At 44.2% G+C, this 22,031-nt stretch overlaps 1 protein-coding gene across 1 annotated transcript in view; it reads right to left on the reverse strand.

Moving 5' to 3' along the window:
- NAPRT (nicotinate phosphoribosyltransferase) overlaps nt 1–22,031 on the reverse strand; it is a 306,647-nt gene that overhangs the window by 102,806 nt on the left and 181,810 nt on the right. Inside the window, exon 5 of the mRNA XM_085604693.1 lies at nt 1,219–1,334. Within this exon, the coding sequence (XP_085460819.1) occupies nt 1,219–1,334 (116 nt within the window). The remainder of the gene's footprint in view (nt 1–1,218; nt 1,335–22,031) is intronic.

The following is a 22,031-nucleotide window of genomic DNA, read 5'->3' on the forward strand; positions in this document are numbered from 1 at the left end:
CAGAACCAGTTTAAATCAAAGGGCCTAACACACTAGGGAGATCTGTACAGAGATGGCAGATTTCTCATGCTAACTGAGTACATGGGAGGGGCCACAGGGACGCCCCTTGAGGTATTTACATACAACTGATTGAAAAGCAACTGCAGGGCGTCTCCCCCTGATTTTCAGACAGACCCCCCCCCCACATTCAACACACTATAGATCACAGAGTACAGTACACTTCCAAACATAAATGTTGAGAGTTTATTGAGTAGCGCAGGTGGAGTGACCTGTCACTCAATTGCATGCCAAGCAGTAATGGAAGGCGGAGCTGAGAATAGAGATTGCTAATGAACAGCGGAAGTTTTTTTTACACACAGACGGGTCAGGTGTCCCCCATCAGTAGTCTCCGTATGATACACTACAAGTTTTTACAGAGGGCATGCTATACCCCCCTAGCATGTACAGGTTTGCCCTGAGCCCAGATGAAAGACGTGGGGAGGCAGGTGTGGATTTTCTATACCTGGCATGGTCGTGCAGCGCGATACAGTAAAATTGGATTGAAATATAGGCCATGCTAATTAGTATGATTTAGGAGAATATCCAGCTCTTCCCTATGGTGGCCCTCCTGTGATATGGGAGGGATGTACCGATCTCGTACAGGCGATATGTGGCGCCAGCACGGTTACTGGCTAAGCGGCGGCTGACTTGCTGCTGGGGAAGAGGCAGAGTGTCTAAATTCAAGATATGGCTAAATTACAATATAGTGCAATTAACTATTGACACTATGCTGAATTACTTCCACCCACACCCAGGCCTCGAGATATTTGGCAACCATTGCATACTTAGCTACTTGCCCTTCCATCCGTCACCCACCAGTGAACTAAATGGAACTTTTGGCAGATGACTAAGTGCAATGTGGTGGTGGGTGCGTCCAGCACCTGTGCTGATCTGATGGCCCATCTGGATATCACATGAATCTGCTACCAAGTGAAATATACAATATGTTTATTTGAGGTATCCTGGTAAATATTGCTGGAGCGGAGGAGAAAACAGGACCGCGTTAGCATTGCTGGTTCTCTGTGGTCATGAGCTGATGTACACAGTCTTGTAAAAGATATAAAGATTTTTTTTTAATGTGGTTCATAAAGTATAATGCAGTTCATACTCTCCATTTTAAGCATCATACAACATAATATCTATAATCTACCACAACACTAGAAACACAAATATACTTACCCTTGGATGTACCTCTTCTATGGAGGAAAAGGAAGAGACAAAAGAATGGCCCACGGTCCCAGTCACTGGAATGTCATAAAGCTTTCCAGCGAGTACATTGCTTGTACAATCAAAACCTAAAAAAATGTGGAGCAAAAATCAGAAGAACAAAATGGATTGCCACAATATTCCCTCATTCTTAATCATGCTTTTCTCATTTGTTATACCTTTTCGAAGCAAAACTCAATTTCTGACGAACAGAATGATCAGCAAAATGCAAATATAGTAGCCAATACAAAAATATGCTTCTAAGATTGGAACTTGTCACTTTATGAATACTGCTTTCAGGCTTCAGACCCGTCAAGAAACCCGCCCACCAGCAATGACACTATCACCACCAGGTGGGTGGCATGCAGCTTGAGCTGTGGCCCTGTCTCCAGATGTGACATCACTAGTGTATATTATGTACCAACTGGAACGCTGGTGTGAGTTCTTGATATTCAATCCGAGGCTTATTGAGGCATGTGGAGATGAACCAAGATAGCCATAAATATAGCACATTGTGGAAATCTGAAATAATTTCCGTTAGCATAAACTGAAGCCCTTTTGGTTGTGGCATCCATTTTGTTAGCTATGTAATTCTTCCATCTTCACTGTTGCTTGCCCTTCTATTCTGGTGGAGTCATCAGCTTTAGTTAACTTTGTTTGTACTGAGCCAAAGCAATGTACGTGCTGAGAAAAGGCCTCTAGCGGCTAAAATGCACCTGATTAAAGATATAACTGTCAACTATTTTCTGAGCGCTCTTGCTTTTATGTCTATATCAATCGCATTACCAGATGTGTTGTTGGATGTACTATTATATAAATGCCAATAAAAAAGGTTTGAAGAAAACCAAAAAAAGCTGTCAACTATTTTCTGCTGTTGTAAACAGTTCTGTTCCCCCTCCCACTTGGCTGACTAAGTGATCACCTATCTGCCCATGTTTGTCGGTAACTATTTCTATGTAGGCCTGTACCTTCTATTTGTATCTACATGCTTACTCTGCAACAAAGTGTGTATAAAAGCACCGTGGTCTGTGTATTCAATGTACTACCTCCTGCAACACTTGAGGGTGTTGTATGGACGTGGTCCAACTCATGAGTGATTAATAAACTTATTTGAATTCCAGCTTCAGTGCCAATCTCCATTTTGTTGGTCTACAGACCCGTGGACAAGAGAAGGGTGACCCCTGCATCGGTGTGCTCATTAAAAGGCACATTTCCACAACATGACATATTTAGAGACTTTTTTTGTGGAAAGATTATGGTTTATTTTCCATTCAAAGTAGATGTGGGTTCAAACAGGTGATGCATTTCGGTCAATAAGCCTGTTTTTGAAAATAATGCACCCAGTTATCCCAGCGGGAGTCCCCACCAATGGCTAAGTAACTGCAGTATTTCAATGGGTTTCAGGTGTTTTAACATTAGCTTGCGTCTCATTCCAAAACCGAACTATAACATCACTTTTTGGGGGGATTTTATTGAAAATACAAAATCAGAGACATACAGCCAAGTACAGGAAAGCATCGAGGTCACAGAATAGAATACAGCAAATAAAGCAGACCATTAAACGTTATTCATCAGTTATCAGCAGCTGATGCACCCCTCCACTCCATCGAAGGATCCCAATTCCAAAGGATCAACAAGAAAATATGGTGGGTGCCCCAAATGTGCCCGGGCCGAGAATGTTTCCACACCTTCTAAACTAAGGCACTAGCTTTGTGGGAAGGAGAGAGGGGAGTGAGCGATTTGCAGGAAGATTATGTATCCTCCAAAAATATTGCTACTGAAGCGAAGTAATTTTTTTTCGCATGGTTACATCTTCCCACAGATTCCTCACCTTATGAATAGGTCGCAAAGGAATACCCACCTAAGAATGGACTGACTAGTGCTGGTTTACCTTGGAAATCATGTAACAGTTTGGGTTGCGAGGTACCTGCCACTGCATGCCTGAGATGTGAGGCAGTAGTACTTGTCAAGAAAGATGGAAGTTTGATCAACTGGGCCAGAGACTACCTTGGGTAAAAAAAAAAAAAAAGATGGGCATGTGCGTAGGACCAGCTCATCCAGGTACAAGCATGTGAAAGACATGAACAAGAGAGGCCTACATTGAGCCTGCAAGCAGAAGTAATTAAGTAAGGAACACATCGGGCAACTGTGTATCTGCTGGACTGGACAAACCATCAAGAAAGCTAAAAAAGGCTCAAGTTCCACTGAGAAATAATAAATGGAGTGGGAGGGAATAAAGAAAACTTTCTGGAAACATGCCATGAATTGGACTTAAACAGACAGTTGATTAGGCAGACATGAAAGCAGGCAGTGCGGCTCAACAGCCCTTGATTGCAGCCACCGAGCAAGAGACAAAACAAATCGCAAGATGTAGGAAAGGCAAGATTTAAATGGGGTTAAAAGCCTTTCGACTTGCACTACTGGACAAACTTAGTCCAGCAAACTGTGTACATTAATTAATTTAGTAGCATCCTTCCTGGCCGCCAAAATGACACCATAAGAAACCCCAAGAGAAATACAAAAGGACTCGGTCACAGCTGAATCTCAGTGTGTGCAGTCTCAGGTTGGGGTGGGGAATTAGAGAATTACACCCTCCAGTTGTGTGAGGAGGTTTACTCTCCACAGGATTGGAAGGGGTGGCCAAATGTAGAGTGCAAACAGATCGTGATATAGAAACTCCTCGCTAAGTCTGCAGTGTTCAGAATCAGGAGTGATAGATCATCGCACCTTCAGTAGTAGTCTTGATAGAACCAAAATTGGTAGAAATGCGTATAGCAGTACCTAAGACCAACTGAAACTGAAGGCACCTTCCTAGAACCATTTAGATAGATGTGATTGGCACAAAACTAAGGACGCTTACTGTTCTGGGTCATGGCAAAGAGATCCACAAAGGGTAACTCCAATATGGACAATAAGACTATTTGTCACCTCAGGGTGTTGGTCCCACTCCTGGCCCTCCAGTAAGAGTTATGGAGTGCATCCACCCTCACACTGAGGGAGTCATATAGGTAAGCCACTACTGTGAAGAATCCCAGTCACTGCACCCATTTTCAACAGCGAACAGCTTCCCAACAGGGGTTTTGCAATCTCAAACCTACCTATCTTGCGATATAATGGGCAGTGGGATTTGGGTATTGTCCACCGGGCTGGAAGAGAGAAAGGCTATTTAGAGCAAGATGGACCACCGATAGCGGGAGCATATATCCATGTGTAGGCCCTAGTTGGATATGGACCAAAGGCCTCAAATTGTCAGGTCTCCCCGGTGAGCACCCACCCAGAAAGGAGGCATTGATAACCAAGGTAGCTATGATCCTACGGGAGAATGAATGAGACAACTCTCAGAAGGTTGGAGTGCCGTTAGTGCGGATATCGTGATGCACCAAATGGAAAGTCTGCACCTGGGTAAAGAGACTTCCTTGGTGTTGCAGCACTACTCTGCAAACATCAACAGAGAGCTGTCATCTCCCATCTGGTGTGGCACCAACAGGATGTATGACAGCACTGGAGGGCTCTCATCCATCACCTGGTTCAGCACCAATAGGATGTAAGAGGTCATGAAGCATAAGAGGTTCAATACTACAGGGCATGGGCTCTGAGCTCGAGTCAGACACATCAGAATTATCACCCAAATATCTATAATCCTCTGATGAAAAGTTAAGCCTCGACTGGGATGGTGCCCCGCGTCCACCATTTATTGTTTGGGAACAAGGACACATTTTGGTGTCTATTTTCTTAAGTGGACAAGTAGGGAAAATTCACAGCAGCGCAAGCTCCTCCCGTGCAGCACAAACCCTTTTTGTATAGTTTACAGTATCACAGTATGGATCTGTATGGATCTGTAAAAGAAGTCTGTCTGTTACACAAGGCAATATTCGTATCCATACACTTGAGTTGTTCAAACCTGTATATATGATACATTAATGCAAAGCCTTTATTATTAAGATGAGCACTCTAAGCAAATGCAGTGAGCTATGAGCTCAGATTGCATTACTGACCCAGTGTAAATATATATACACTTTTACTAAATTGGATAATGTGAGAAGCTTATGCTCATGGACATCCTTCTTGCTGCCTGCTGCCAGCAGTGGGGGCCAAAACCCCCAGAACACACTGGTAAGCCCAGGAGGAGGGGCATGGAGACTGACAGCGCTCTTTAGCACATGAAGATCCGCGGGTGCGGGACGCCATATCTTGCTGACTGCTGTGGGGGGCCACAACGCCCAGAACACACCTGTGAATCCAGGAGGAGGGGCTCAGACACTACCACGCCACTCTTTAGCACTTGGAGACCTGTGGGCGTAGGGTGCCTTTCTTGCTGCCTGCTGGTGAGGGAGCCCAACTTCCAGAACACACGTGAGCCCAGGAGGAGGGGTTCCAACGCTACCAACGTGCTTTTTATTAGTGCTTGGAGACCCACAGGACGTGCCCGGGCGAAGAGTGGGCCAGTCTGCTGACCAAGGCTGGGCCTACCCTCTTGATTTTCCAACTGGGGGTCTACAAGGAAACTTTTCTATTTCTGTTAGCAAGTAAACAAGTTCTCTTTTTAGGTCTCGTCTGGTGAAAGCAGCGCATGCGCTGCTCTCGTCCGAGACCTTTTGGAATCGATTCTCCCGTGGGCTCATGCACGCGTCTGCATGGGCAAAGATGGCTGCTCTCGCCATCTGTCCAATGCAGACAGCATGCGCGTGTCCGTGGGACAGTGGACAGTCCCACGCCATTTTGTTGTAGCTCGGGTCTACCCGTCGCACACGCGGCCTTTATACACGGCGTGCTTTCACTTTGAACTGAAGTGAAAGCACGCCGCCATGCGTGCGCCTGCTGCAACCCTGTCATTCACAACAAACAATTAAAAATCTGTGATGCATATAAATAATTTTACATTTACTCCGATTGCTTCTTTCAACGCTAATGTAGCCCTCTGTTTAGCCACGCCTCTTTGTACAGAACATATGACAACACTTTTCCCTCTACCGTGATGTGATGCTGGACATTCTGGATTATTTTTGTGGAGTAGTTGTTCAAATAAAACCCTTTAGTTGATACTCTAATGCGGTTTCTGGTTGTAGAGGTACTACGATGGTAGTTCTCTCCGTGATCTCATCTTAACATACACTTCCACACCGCCATTGAAGTGCGGGCCCGAGCGTCCATCTTGGCTGTATTGATCTGGAGTGGCTATGGCCATGCTAGCAGTGGGATTTCTTTCATTGTTTAGGTCAGTTCTACCGGGAGAGGTTACGCTTCGAGTGTTAGTCTATTTAAATAACATTTCAATTTACAGGGCATACATAATTTATGTATGACATATATTACCCACGTAGGTGCCTTGCATTGAAAAAGGTGGAGTTAATCCTATTTTGTTATGGCTGCACATTAGCATACAACACATGTATGTTAGCAAATTAGTGGAATTTCATGTTTTAGCTTTTGATTGACACATTTGGTATACTTTTTTTTGTCTCCCCTTCCTAAAGACACCTTGCGATTTGCACACAATTTTGTGCACTTTACTAAACATTTTTATTTTTACTGTCTTTTTCACATTGGTGCAGTAAAATTGCAAAGAGAAAATCTTATAACAGAACAATTTTCGGTCCAACTTTCATTTTTCAGAGTTTTGACACTGACGCTGTTTCCATGTATACTGCAATGTCGCCTTTAAAGTGGTAGCATACAAGACGGATACAAAAGATCTCTCCAGTTGGTGCAGTCCGGTCGCTCTACAGAGGAGGTCGGGCGGCCAGCAGCGTGAGCTTCTCTTCACTTACCACTATGAACTAGGGGCGCTTAGAAGCAGGTAAAACTGCCAGCACGTGACAGACCACTGCATTGGGCTGGTACTATACTAAGGTCATTCTAGACAGCTGCCTAGGGAGCCTTTTTCAAGGGTGGCAGATTGTATCTAAAACCATCACATGCACCCGTTTGTTAAAGGATGGGTGTTTGAAATGTCACTTCACCGATAGCGCTAAAATTCCTGCGCCGCTCCACACCTCATTTACTCCTCCTAAGCGCTCTGAGCAGACTTTGTCCCAAACAACTGTGCACCTCACGCCAGCAAGCTGATGTGGGGTGCTAGCACAGGGACAGTGAAGCCCCCCATTCTCTTCCTAGCGCTTGGACGCTTATCAGATGGGCATTGTGCATCCTGCGTGGACTCAATGTAAAGCCAGGGTCCTCCTGGCTGTTTTAGAACACCACTGGAGAGACGTGGCACTGTGGGAGCTCTTTTCTTTTACAGCTGCTGCCCTGGAGCAGTGACACAGATGTCCCTCTGAGACAGAGGCGTGGTTTCATCTTCAGAGCCTGTCTCTCTACTACTCACACTCTACTACTGCAATGCAATAGGTCTCGCATTACTAAACGTTTGAGCTATTGGCGTTGCCAATGATAATTCAATGCCAATAGCTCAAGCTTTTAGTAATGGGACACCTATTGCATTGCAAATGAATCACGGCACACACGCTTGAGAAGCAAAGAGCCTTGAGTGAAAGGAGTGACAGAATGACGAAAAGGCAGCCAACGTGTGATGAGCAGTTTGGAGACTGTAAGATGGGGAGAATGTAAACATAAGATACAAGCATTAAAAATGCAATGGGGCTCACATTTCATTACGTTAAAGCCATTTTGCTTTGCTATACAAAACCATTGCAAAGCAAATGGCTTTAACTTAATCAAAGGCGAGACCTATTGCATTTTCAATGCTTGTTGTATCTATGTTACAACACTCACGCGTCTAACTTAGTTTTGCAATTTACCCTTTGTTTGGATAGCAATCTTTTTGGAGCTGTGTTTTACACCTCAAGCCATGGGGAAAAGAAAGGCCCTGAACCGTAAAACCACAGTGGGCCCCAACAATACAACCATAAACACTTTTCTGGCCTATTTGGTCGGACTCAATTAGGCCTTCAGAGGCAGGATGTAATGCCTTAGCCCAGTTCGAAAAAGTGAATAAATTATATGACACTTTCCAAACGAAAGCCAGAGACACCGTTTTGTTACAACATAGTACTATAATATACCGAGGGACAGACAATCTCTTTCTACAAGACTTGGACAACTTCTATACAAAGTTACTTGGTTGCCTATGCAAATACCGATTAAAGCCTTGAAAAAGTTTAAAGAAACGAAACACGTGTCGGCTGACAGTTCAACGTATGGATTGTCACATCAAGCTGTTTAATCCGGATTATGTTGCTACTGCTTTTTAACTTTGTGAGTTTAGATTTTGTTATATACTTATATTAAATGGATTCAGCAAGAATTATACTCATGTCGTGCTGATATTTGGAGTAATCATTCTAAATAACTTTGTGAATCAATAGAAAACAGAATAAGAGTGCCGAGGTTTATACTTTTGTTTCCACGTCTTCACTGGGTCCAATTGGGCTCCGGTGTTTTGGCACCATAGGCAGTGGGGTGCAGTTATCTTAATCTCGAGGGGCACCAATACTTCTATGTTTATATCTAATGCACAAAGAGAATAGATGTGCTACCAATTGAACCACCATTGTCATTTGTAAATATTAACATAATTCCCCTATTAGGCTAAATGTCTTCAAATACTCTCCTGGTGATAATGAAGCTGTTATTGCAGACTGCATGGAACTCATGCCAAACCACTCAACTCGCTGTGATGAGGTACTTTTTCGTAGACATTTTAATCTTCACTTGGGCAACAGGAATGACACTGGAGTCAATCTCCTTTCTTCATTCCATTCCATTCCAATAATGAGCTAATCCAACACAGAAAATCAGCAACACAGCCTTAGACCTGCCCACTTCAAATGCTCCACTCTACACCCGATTATATCTAAGAGAGACCTGTTCTCAGTAGAAGATGGTCGGACCATCGACTTATTCTTTCTCTCTGCTCCTCTTGTGTTCCATAACCAAGGGCCAACCCAAAAAGGAGATATCATGGTTTTGTGGCAATAGCAATATAGACCTCAATCATTTTAGCAAAACTGCACAGAATTTACTTCCTTCGATCAGTCCCGACACCAACATAAACCACTCAACCTCCCTCTATTTTGACTGTCTCTTGGACCGCCTCAGTGATCTAGTATTAGTAAAGAGAAAAAGAAAAGACCAGAACCACTGGCTACTAGATTCAATAAGAATCTTTACGAGGAAGGAAGTTCAAGAGATTGCTGGTAAATAAATGGAAAGAATCCCACAACACTACCATTCCTGCTTACCTCTGGACATGAAGACCCCTTTACTAGAGAAAAATCTTCAATGTGAGCGATCAATTTTAGATCTCTAATCAACTCAGCCAAAAACCACCCCAATCAACTTTTCAAACTGGTCAGAGCTGCTAACCACCTGCTTTCCCCCAATTCAGGTAACTATGAAGACCCAACCATGAAATTGGAAGAAACTGCACGCTTCTTTGAAACTAAAGTGAAATCTATTGATCGACTGCTGGTGATCTGTCTCAACTACCATCTTAACCTGATCCCGGTCGGCAAGTCTAAGAAAATATGGCAACATTTTGTAAAAAGGAGGATGCGTTACTGAAAATCAGCATGAATTCCAAACCATCCAACCATTTTATGGCCCTTGTAACAGGCAATATTGTCACAAAACGTGCTTCACCCATACTTACGTCTTGCACAAGACTAGTGAATCACTCCCTCTGCCAGGGAGTAATTCTTGGCAGCCTCAAATGTGGTCAAGTCACTAAGCTTCTCAAAAGTCTCCTGTAAACACGAGCGAACTCAGCAACTTTCACCCTCTACCCAACCTCCCATTTTAAAAAAAATAAAAAGTTATCAAAAGCTGTGTAGCAATCCTATATCAATAGCTGTGTGGCAATGCATATCCAAGACAATGAACTTTTAGATGAGTTCCAGTCACGGTTAAAGCAAGGCTGCAGCACAGAAACAGCACTCGACCACATTGACAATGATGTGCTTCACACCTGGGGTAACTCCTGCCTCCTGGCCCTTTTTGACCTACAAGTGGCTTTTGATACAGGAGATCACTGTGTGCTTCTTAACACACTCCACAATTAGACAGGAATTGCTTGTGAACCCTCAAATGGTTCACGTCACACCTCCGGGCAGATCACAGAGGCTAGAAATGGATTCCTGGTTCTCTCCACTGGTTGTCTTAATATATTGGGTTCCTCAGGGATGTATCCTAGTCCTTAGTATTTAACTTATATACCGAACCCCTTGGAGTCACACTAAATAACTCAGGGATCCTCTATCGTTACTATGCTAATGATACTCTATTGTATTGAGAGGTCACCTCTTCAAATCACATTTCCCTCCTGGACAATACTGTAAACACTGTTGAAGGTTAGACTCCTTCCCCCCCACCACCCCCCGGCATTTAAACCACCTTATTGGTGTTTCAAAAAGGATCAAGATATAATCAGCAAATAAGTATCATCATAGAAAAAGTACTAGCGGTACATACAAAGATAATTAAAATAATAACATTGAAAACTTCAATGCATCTAAGACATAATTTCTCCTCATTACCTCTTCCCAATCTCTACATCCAGCTCTGTCCTCGATGGACTCAATCAACATCCTCACCTCCATCCCTGCCGTTGTTGACTTTTCCAAATCCCTACGAGTCACCCTTAGCAAAAGACTCACTCTTCTGTCAGAGGTCAACACCATGGTCAAGTGTGTCTACTCTGGGGAATGTGTCACTTTAACCCAGAACGAGATCTCAAATTTCTGGAACGATCATTAGTGTTGTCAGGAATTTTCTACTACAATCTTCTCCTGACGGTCTTACCGTAATTCATCTCACTCCACGGGAAGTAGTTGTACATGTATCAGCAGCTTTCTTCTCTAGGGCCGAAAGGAATTATCATATGTTACCTGTACTGTTAACACTCTGTTGGCTTCCCACTGAAGCCAGACCTGAAGCCAGAGCTATTTACAAAACGAAGTGCATCACTCGCAATGCCCCTTTAAACGTCCACTCCAACTTACCTAGCTGCCCTGCTGAAGACATCTGTTGGAAGTCGACCGAAACGGAATGCTGTGGTACTGATTCTAGAACCCCTGACCTTTAAAAAGGTATGATTTTGGCTCAATCCTTTTCAAGTGCTGCAACCAGAGTCTGGAACTCCTTACTTGAGGGCTAGCACACCACTACTTCAACGACAACCATTAAATCTGAACTGGAAAGCCCATCTATTAGATATATCAGTGAATTTCTCATCTTCCCACAATCCTCTTGGACCCAGTCTTTGCACTGAGCCCACACCTCATTACAGTTCCATGCTTTCCCTCTCCTCCTGGCCGTTTGCATCCTGTGCTCTATATTTATGTTCAGTGTGATATTGATTCTTATGTAATGTTCTATTTCTTTTGTAAAGCGCTCTAACACCTCTGGGTAATCTCTGAGGAAAGAAAGAAGGAACCCCCTGGCACACCAGCACCCACATTGCCGCATTGTCATATTGTTTTATGATTTACATTGTCAGACTGGCATATGCCCTATCGCTGTTCCCTCGCTAGGGCTCCCAGATCCCCAATTCTGTTCTCTCTCTTCCATAAATTCATCATCCAAGTCCTTTGGCTCTTTTCTTTCAAAGGAAGCGAGGAACTAAAGAAACAACACTCACCCGGCCCGAGCACTCTGGGGTGACGGTCGGGAATAGAGCAGGGGCCAGGATAGTGCGATAGCTCACCACAGTACGGCATGAGGGGAAGTAAAGGGTGGAGGCATATAGTTGTACAGACATATCCATTCCTCCCCCTCCCCCTCCCCCCCCGACCCGCCCTTCCATTTCTGCCCCATATATATATAAATTTGCAGTGTACGATTGTTATTTGTAGAAACTATTTGTCAACCCTGTGGGATTGCACCCCATTTTGTACCTGGGTGGAGGTGAACATGTGAAAGTAACACATCTTAGTGCATGTAAATGCTTACAGTGTTCGAATATTCAAGAAAGAAAGAAAGAAAGAAAGAAAGAAAGAAAGAAAGAAAGAAAGAAAGAAAGAAAGAAAGAAAGAAAGAAAGAAAGAAAGAAAGAAAGAAAGAAAGAAAGAAAGAAAGAAAGAGAGAAAAAAAGAAAGAGAAAAAAAGAAAGAAAGAAAGAGAAAAAAAGAAAGAAAGAAAGAGAAAAAAAGAAAGAAAGAAAGAAAAAGAAAGAAAGAAAGAAAGGAAGAAAGAGAGGCTACATTAAAAAAAAAAACATTTGCACGGTTCTCCATTTTGGCACCAGAATGCAACAAACAGGCTCAAAAATATCCTTGCAGCTAGGGGGAACTGAATGCCTACACTTCAAAACAACAGAGCTGTGGCGGAGTTACAGGGCGATCTGGAGGCAGACGGGTACAGTAAGGGTACCTCTGCGACAGGCGGTACAGTAAGGGTACCCCTGTCCGGCACAGTAAGGGTGCCCGAGCCAAGGTCCAGGAGCCGAAGGGGGTTCTGGGAAGACCGCGACGGCGCCCCGTTAGTCCTTCGGGCGGTTGGGGGGCCTGACCAACCGGGGGTGTGCCACAACACGCTCCGCCCCTGTCAAAAGGGGCGGGAGTAGGAGACAGATCACGTGACCCAGTGGATGATCTGAAAATAAATATGTGCCGCACTGTCGGGCATCGACCCACCGTGCGTGCTGGCTCACCAGGCGGGCGGAGCAGCGAGGGGCTGCTTGCCCTGGATCGCCCGTAAGATAACCCATTTATCGTCATACTTATGTTGTATGAAATAAACCTGCAGCAGTTCTTCACCCACAATGAAAGTGTCAGTGTAATCCTTGGGTGACGTCTGTGCATGCGTGTTGAGTGGAGCGGATGACGGTGTGGTCACTATGCCGCTGCCCGCGTCCCACGCAGTGGGACACAGCAGGGCAGCTTTCTAGTGGCTGCCCGTCGCAGCCTTCCCCCTCCCCCTGTTCCGCCTCGCGAGCGAGGCCGCGCCCAGGGAGGGGATCTCCCAATGAGTGTGCCGGTAGGAGGCGGGCCGATAGGGGGGGCGAGGCTAGCCCCCCCCCCCTATTTAGGCGTCCCTCTCGCCCAGTTCCTCCTCTGCTTCCTGCGCGCCGCTCCTGCCTGGACACGCGTATTCCCACCCTTTCCGCTTACCCTGCGTGGCGGAGACAGCGCGTTATTGGAATGTTTTAATGTTTCTCTTTTGCGTTGCAGGCGGAGTTACAGGGCGATCTGGAGGCAGACGGGTACAGTAAGAGTACCTCTGCGACAGGCGGTACAGTAAGGGTACCCCTGTCCGGCACAGTAAGGGTGCCCGAGCCAAGGTCCAGGAGCCGAAGGGGGTTCTGGAAAGACCGCGACGGCGCCCCGTTAGTCCTTTGGGCGGTTGGGGGGCCTGACCAACCGGGGGTGTGCCACAACACGCTCCACCCCTGTCAAAAGGGGCGGGAGTAGGAGACAGATCACGTGACCCAGTGGATGATCTGAAAATAAATATGTGCCGCACTGTCGGGCATCGACCCACCGTGCGTGCTGGCTCACCAGGCGGGCGGAGCAGCGAGGGGCTGCTTGCCCTGGATCGCCCGTAAGATAACCCATTTATCGTCATACTTATGTTGTATGAAATAAACCTGCAGCAGTTCTTCACCCACAATGAAAGTGTCAGTGTAATCCTTGGGTGACGTCTGTGCATGCGTGTTGAGTGGAGCGGATGACGGCGTGGTCACTAGATGAGCCGGTGGGCAGAGAGCATCCGGAATGCAGTTAGACGAAACTCGAGGAGACGCTGGGGCACAAATCGATTTTTATACAAATAAACGGTAAATGATTTAGCTGCGACAGTCCGGGCTGTGTACCTGGTGGCCGGTCCTTGTATTTAGAAAAACACGACATTTTCGCACCAGTTACAAAGTGAGTGGCAGACTTCTGAAAGTTCCATTCTATAAAAGTTTATAAACTTTCTGATATTTGACAAACTTCCCTGCGTCAGGATGTTTAACCGACTTTCAAATAAGAAGGCAGCTCTTCCGGACGGGCTGCGGATTTAAAGATTTTAATGGCGTGCTTAAAATGCGAATAACACACACCACAGCTAATAATCAAACGCACGTGTGCAAACAGCATCTGACCCCCTCTGCCTGTACGGGATACCCCATTACCGCCTTTGCTATCTTCTAAGGGCACCACCACGCATGCGCAGGGAACCAGCGCCTGTTCCATCCGCTGCCTGAATACTCTTTCTTTTTTATTTTATTTAAAAAAACAAAAACGAACTAGGCGCGTTATTTATGTAACACAATGATTGTATAAATCTGTACCAAGGTACTTGCAGAAAGTATTTTGTACAGTTATATCAGGATTAAGGGATGTATATTTCTGATCTCAAGATGGCAACTATGTCCCCTTTTATGGTATCAGTTGTCTTTGTTTGAATTTTGTGCATTTTAAAAGCTGACAATGATCAGATGTCTTCGTGAGCACTTCCGCTTTCCTATGGTGTACAAAAATAAAAATATTGCACTTTTGAGATACAATTATAAAGCTCAGATTAACCTTAAGAAGCCTGAAGTTGAAAACGCATGTAATTTGCAAGTTTCCGAAGCTCGGGTAACAGCAGCCTTTGTGAATATGCCATATTTAAAAGATATGCGCTGTGACTGACAGAAACATTTCCAGAACCAGATTCCAAGCAGGAAACGAGTGGTGCGCGCGCGCCACTGCGAGCCTTGGCCTATTGGTGTCTATTACGCCCACCAAGCGCGTAATAGACACCAATAGGCCATGGGCGGAGCAATGCGCCCGCCTTTGGCCAATTGCGTGCAGTCTCTTCTAAAAAGACGCGCGCAAAGGCCAATCGCGTAGCACAAAAGCACGCACGAGCGTGTGCGATTCCTAGGTCAGCTTAGATTCCCCGTTTTTCACCTACTAAATGTCTCACACTGCGCGAGCACTGCTATGCAGTGAACCGCTAGGCGCGTGCACCGCTAGGCGCGGGACCTAAAAACAATGTCAGACCCCACCAGACCTGAAATACTACAGTTGGTTTTGCAATTGCTGGCATTATCCAAGATAACGGAGACATTTGTCAACAAACAGCTCTAGAGTTTCTTAGCAAGCCATAACCTGCTGCGTAGGACTCAATCTGGCTTTCAGCCCATATACACCACAGAATCTGCCTGGATATTGGTGACAGGCTGTCCGTCAAGCAATTCTGTGGGGCTGCTGTTACTGGATCTTAGCGCCGTGTTTAATACTGTGTCCCATAACATCCTAATTGAGAGGCGCTGGAACTGTGGTGTGGGCCACAAAGCATTGAGGTGGATCACTTTGTTTCTGCAGGGGCGGACCTTGCAATGGTCACAAAAACCCCATCAATCAGAAGTGTTCCCTGTGAAACAAGGTGTGCAGCAGGGCTCTTCTTTGAGCCAAACTCTACTTAATGCATACATGCGACCCCTGGTGGATATCATCGAGCGCTATGGATTGACCATCATTTCAAATGCAGATGATACGCAGCTCATCATGCTGTCACAGTATTCGGCACACATGGCCTCCACCTTGTGCCTATACCTGGCAGAGGTTGCTAGGTGGATGGACCTATATCTGGTCAACGTCATTGTGGCCTCAGGAGTTGGGATCAGCACCTGTTCTTAAACCGGAGGTTAAAAACCTTGACATTTGGCTTGATAAGCTTTGGATAGTCAAATGAAGCTGAATAAAAAGCAGAGTAAAGTCTTGTGTCTGTCAGTCTCAGCAAAAAAAATAATAATTCCAGGCCTTGAATGTATCAAGATTAGATCACTGCAATGTTCTGTATCTTGGAGTTACTCAGGGAACGGATCAAAAGATTCCAGAGACTGCAAAAATCTGCAGTACGCCTTCTACCGAATCTGCCGAGGCATGCGTCTATTGGGGCCACACTTAGGAAATAACACTGGCTACCAGTTAACCAGAGATCTTCTTTTAAAACGTGTTATTGTCACAAAGCTTTTGCTAAAAAGCGCAGGGATATCTTCAGTCACTCATAAAAACATATATACCTTCCAAGAATCTAAGATTAGCAGGGGAGTATCTGGCGACTGTTTCAAAGGTTACGAAAGTGCACCCGGGCGGGAGCGCTTTCAGCTACTTGGCACCACAGCTGTGGAACGAGTTGCCCTTATCAGTTCGTCAGCTGCAATCGGGAGATCGTTTCAGGAAGAAACTCAAAACTTGTTTTTTTATGGTTCAAATCTTTTATTGCATTTTTATGGAAATAAACAAACTGTGCCTATGTAGACCATGCAGTCTCATGGGTGAACAAACCCTACATATTCTGTCAGTATACATGGGCCATTAGGCAAACTAAACCCCAGCCCCCACCTCCCACCACCCTCCCTCCCTCCCTCTCTCCATTCACCTCTGTTATCGCGTGAGAGTCCGTGTTGCTGGTGTTGTCAGTTACTTTTGCTCCGGGGTTGGAGGAGCAGCTGCCTCTTGTAAATGTAATAGGTGTTAGTATTGGGGTAGGAGAGCTCTCGAAATTCTTGTGATAGCACAGATGAGAATGGTTGGCGCACGGGTTTATACAAGGAAAAGGGACTGTAGATCACGTTACGAGGTTAATTACCCTCTTTGATGCTACTGAAATTGCCTCTAAACCTATGGGGGTAGCCTATTTAGACGCAGAGAAGGCCTTCGACAGGGTGTCATGGAGATTTTTATGGCAGACCCTCAAGGCTTATGGCCTAGGGGATTCAATTGTTAAAGCAATACAGGTCTTGTATGTCAATCCTATAGCAAGATTACGAATTATGGGGGAAGAGATTGCTCCATTTTCAATTGGCAGGGGAACGAGACATGGTTGCCCTGCCTCTCCCCTACTGTTTGCTTTGTACTTAGACCCCTTTCTTAGGCAACTGGAGGCCTCCAGATTAATCATTCCGGTCCGTTTACTAGGCGGGCCACCAAGCTATTAGCCTACGCCGATGATGTGGCTATTATTTCATCTGACCTTGACCGTGCAATGTCCACGGTTGAAAGTATTGCTGAAAACTTCGGGACTCAATCGGGTTTCTTATTGAATAAAGCTAAAACGCAGATTGTGACAAACAGATTTGCTACAGGTATGGATAATAGAACCATAGAAAAAGCGGTTTATTTTGGTATTCTCATTACGACTAAGGTGGATGATATAGTGGATTTAAACATTACCCCTATAATGGGGAAAATTAAGAACGATCTCCAGCGATGGGATAATCTGAAATTGTCAATAGTAGGGAGATGTAATCTCATTAAAATGATGATCCTGCCAAAACTTTTGTATATTTTTCGTGCGATCCCTTTGGAAATTCATAATGTTTCATAATTTTTGATTTAAACAAATAGGGAAGGAGGTAGCTAGGTTTATTTGGTGTTAACAGAGGACCAGGAGAGCGAATGTATTCCTTTCCCTTCCAAGGGATAGAGGAGGATGGGGGCTGCCGCATTTTAAGATATATTATTTAGCGGCTTCACTTCAATATTATTGCCTTCTCTTTGGAGTTATGGAAAAGGATAGGGAGGATCTCTGTCAAGTACCGACAATTTATGAGTTAATAGGCGCTCGGGCTAATGGCTGCCTTTTGAAATTCTATGAAGCAGCTATTTTTAGAAAATGCATTTCAAGGTATTAATTGCAGCCTTTTGCAATTGGGCAGGCATTAGGAAGAAAATAGGGGTAGGTAGATTTAACCGTTATTCTCCCATAATCGGGAACGACCAACTGTCAAGGGCCTTACAACACATGTCTGGAAAGGTGGGGAAAGGGTGGTTTATACAGGATAGGAGATCTCCTAGCAGGGGACCATATAACATCATTTGAAGTAGTTAGGGAAAGGTTTGGTGCTCACCCCCAGAATTTTTTTTAATACTTACAGTTGAGAGATCTTTTGCTTAACACGACCGGTGGTGCGGCAGGGTTTGGACAAGTACCTCTAATGGAATTGCTAACCAGTAATACGAGATCCTCAATTACACAAATATATAGATCCTTGCAGGAAGGAGCGCCAGATGATTTAGAGAAACATAGGCTGAAATGGCAGGAGAGGTTGGGAGTTGAGGATTTCGGTTTTATGAGATCATTAGAGTTATGGAACACAGTACTGTGCTCTGCCAATCTGTGGGCTCAACATTTAAAGACTATACTCAATCTATATATTATACCCGCGAAAATAGATAAATGGGGTGGTACAGAGGGGACTTCTTGTTTCAGATGTGCAACTTTTGGTGTGGATTTAGTACATATTTTTGCCACTTGTCCTTGTATAGAATCTGTAAGTCGTGAAATCTCAAGCTTCTTAAAACAAATCCTTAACAAACAGATTTCTCTGACACCTCAGTTGATGTTATTAGGGGTAAATTATACAGTTGGCATTGAAGAGAAAGAACTCACCTTCATAGCAATGGCAGTCCTCAGGCTCTGTGTCGCCTCAGCCTGGCTTGATTCACAACCTCCAACCTTCCAGCAGTGGAAGGGACGATCCTTACATGTATATAACCTAGAAAAGGCACTATATAAAAGGAGAGGCAGGAAAGGCAGAATCAAAGGGAATAAGAGCTGGGGCCCCCTTTCTTCCTGGATCGCAACTTTTGTATAAACTGAAATCTCTTCCTCGAGTCCATTCTGAGGAAATATTTTGTTGTTATATTAGGTTACTCTCCAGCTTAAGATTTATTGGTTACTGTGCGCAATGTATTATTTGATTGTCTCTTTTTATCAAATGAATTTCCGGCTTTATGTTTGGATTGTATGTATATGTAATCAACTCTGCAAATACACAGCTTTTAGCACAAAATGAAAAATAAAAAATTAAAAAACCCAAAAAGAATGGTTGGCGCATGTCTCTGAAGGCCGGGCCTCTCCCGGCCATCACCAGGGTTATCTTTTCCATACCCTAGATGTGCCATAACCGTTGGAACCAGCCCATGTGTTTAGGAATCTTTGCAGTCCTCCATTAGGCGAGGATGTTTTGCAAAGCCGCTCCTATAGCAAGGCCGATCTGCCGCCCTCTCCTAGATTTCAGGGGGCACATAAGGGGATTAGGCACCCCTAAAAGTGCATATGCTGGGAACCTAGGTATTGGGTACATAGGTGTGTGTACATTTTGTTTACCACTTGAGTCCAGCAGGGCTGCAGTAGCTGGCATCCCCTTAGTAAGTGCACCAGAGTTCCCTGTTCTCTGCATCGCCGCCAACAATCCGCGCAGCGTTGACCTTATGTATCCTCACTGGGGTGTAGTACCAGTATGTGGTTACTTTTGTTAGCGTTTCCATCAGGGCAGTGTTTGTGGCTGTGTGCTTGGCTCTGTGATAGATCCCTTCCCACTCTTTGTCGCTCAACGTCCTCCCCAAGTCCTTCTTCCACCTAACCCGACCCACGTTAGACACGTTTATTTCGCGTGTTCAGTAGGGAGTATAGGTTAGAGATAATTTTTTTATCTCATGACTTTGATAAGAGCCATCTCTCATATTGAGTCAGTAATCTGTGTGCATTGGGTCTGTTTTGTGTTTGTGATGGAGCAGGTAGTGCAAAATGTTGTATACCTCCTATTTTTGCATGAAAATACTAATTATATAATCTATTAACTATAATATTATTAAACGAGTGTTGCATGTATAATAAATCAACATTATTACTACTAAAATATACATGGGATTTGCTAATTGCATGGCTAAATAACTCTTATAACTAAAATCTGTACGCATATTAACAATAGTATATGTGGTAATAGAATACTGCATGATATATGTTGCTTTGTGATGTTGCAACCTTGAGGAGGATCGATAAAGGTGAATATACTGGCTTTAAATGTCGCTATATGCTAGATAAATACAAGCACATAGAGGGATTAGCAAGGGGTTAAAATTAGGATCACCATCTCCATGAATTAATTATTCTTCTGTGTTTGTTTCGCTTAAGTTGGCGTTTGGGCCTAAATCCAACATGGCTGCTGTCGCCACACGCAGATGTGGCCACTGTCTCATGAGGCGCGAAGTGAGCTGCGCATGTGCAAGAGATCTAAAACTCAAAGCGACCTTTACACAAACTGTCCCCGGTCAAGGAGACGAAACGGGACACTCGCCAAGACACGGGAACAATCAATCTTACAGTAAACCGGAACAAGCCGATACTTCGCTAACCAAGGACCTAACCCTTTGAACTGTACTGAAAATCTTGGGATATTGGTCGTATGATCTCAACCAGCCAATCACGACTGCTCTAAAGTTTAAATTTGTATCTTCTATGACTTGTTTTATTATAAAAAGGCTAGTAGAATAGGGAGGGTACAGCGGATGATCTCTTTTTTTCATTCATCATTTTTCCACGTTCGTTGTGACTCCTTTTCTGAAGATCCAGATGCTGTCCGACCGCTTGATGACTGCAAACTTTTACTAAAAATCCACGGGCTATGATATATGCTTGCACGATTTCTGGTCCTTTGATAAATTGGGACTGTAGCGTGCTGAGCAGAGGACTTTGAGCTTTGGCCGGCTTTTCAGACAATTTACGACAAATTTTGATTATGCAGAGCCAATGAATTAGAGGACTTCAAATAGCCAAATTAGGTAAATCTGATGTTCTGCGATTTATTTGAATTGATCTAAAAGCCTAAACTTTGAAGAGACAAATGCAAATAATAATTATTATGAAAATGTAGATAAACAAATATTGATTAAAAAAATATGAGTTTGTGGTTTCATTGAGGGAAATAAGGATTCTGAGTCTTAAATTGTGTTTTAGCTGGTTCTAAATCACCATCAACCAATCCAACTAAAATGGTCCATTGACCAGGTGGGTGGAGTGCCTTGATGTTTGAGACTAGGGATATATAAGCGAAGGATGGTAATGTATATTTTGTAAAATAACTTTTCTCTCCCTATAGGTTATATAAGGTATTTCCCCCCACATGTCCAGCGCTTGAATTACTCATCCCTCCTGTGTGTGCAGACTCGTGAGAGAGACGTATGAGTGTTGGTGTTATGGGCCCCACCAATGATTGTGTGTGAATGAGCTAGTGCGACGTCGGGTCTGCGACGCAGGGAGGGCATCGGTAAATGTTGTTCCCCATTTCTCAGTCTTGCGCTGGATCAGTTTTTCTGGTAGCAGTATGATGGTTTTTATTGTTTTGGTTTGGTGATTATTGCTTGTAAATTGCTTATTGATTATTGATTGTGGATAAGAATTGGTTTATGTATTAACACGATGTTGGGTCGCGTCGAGTTCTGTGTTCTTTGACGGCTTCTGGGATGTAGGAAGTCGGAAGTTTGTAACGGTTCCGTAGTAGAGCAGAGGTAAGCGCTGCTCTCGGGAAAGACGGAATTGTTGTTGCCCTGTAGGTACACGGGGAAAACGTGTAACAACTGGAGTTGCACGACGCATTGTCTGGGTTCGATTCGGTAACATCGTCGTGTGTTGACATTAGGGACATTTTCTGTGTGAGAGAAATGTATGGTAGCGAAGGTCACCTTGACAAATTTTGGTCTTAGGTACCAGGAGTCCAAAAGGCACTCTGATTACGTTTATCACTAGAAAGGTAATAGGTGTTCCCTAAGCTTGCTAGAAGGATAAAGTAGAGGGAAGTGCTACTTTATTAACAAATGTAATAATTCTGTAGTAGGACAGACTGTTCGCTGCTCTCGGGAAAGACAGAATTCTGTGTGAATGTACTACATTTTCCGTATGAAAGTGCATGAATGACATAGCATTCAGGTTAATTGTGAAACTCTGGTTTTATTTCTCAGGAGCAGAGTGTCTCCAACTAGGTGTCTTAATTCTGGAGAAACGGTTAGCTAATGCTTGTTAGAAGGGTAAGGTAGAGGGATGTGCTACTTTATCAACGGAAGTAACGATTC

The sequence above is a fragment of the Triturus cristatus genome, chromosome 5_1 (genome assembly GCF_964204655.1).
Source record: "Triturus cristatus chromosome 5_1, aTriCri1.1, whole genome shotgun sequence".
Taxonomy (NCBI): Eukaryota; Metazoa; Chordata; class Amphibia; order Caudata; family Salamandridae; genus Triturus; species Triturus cristatus.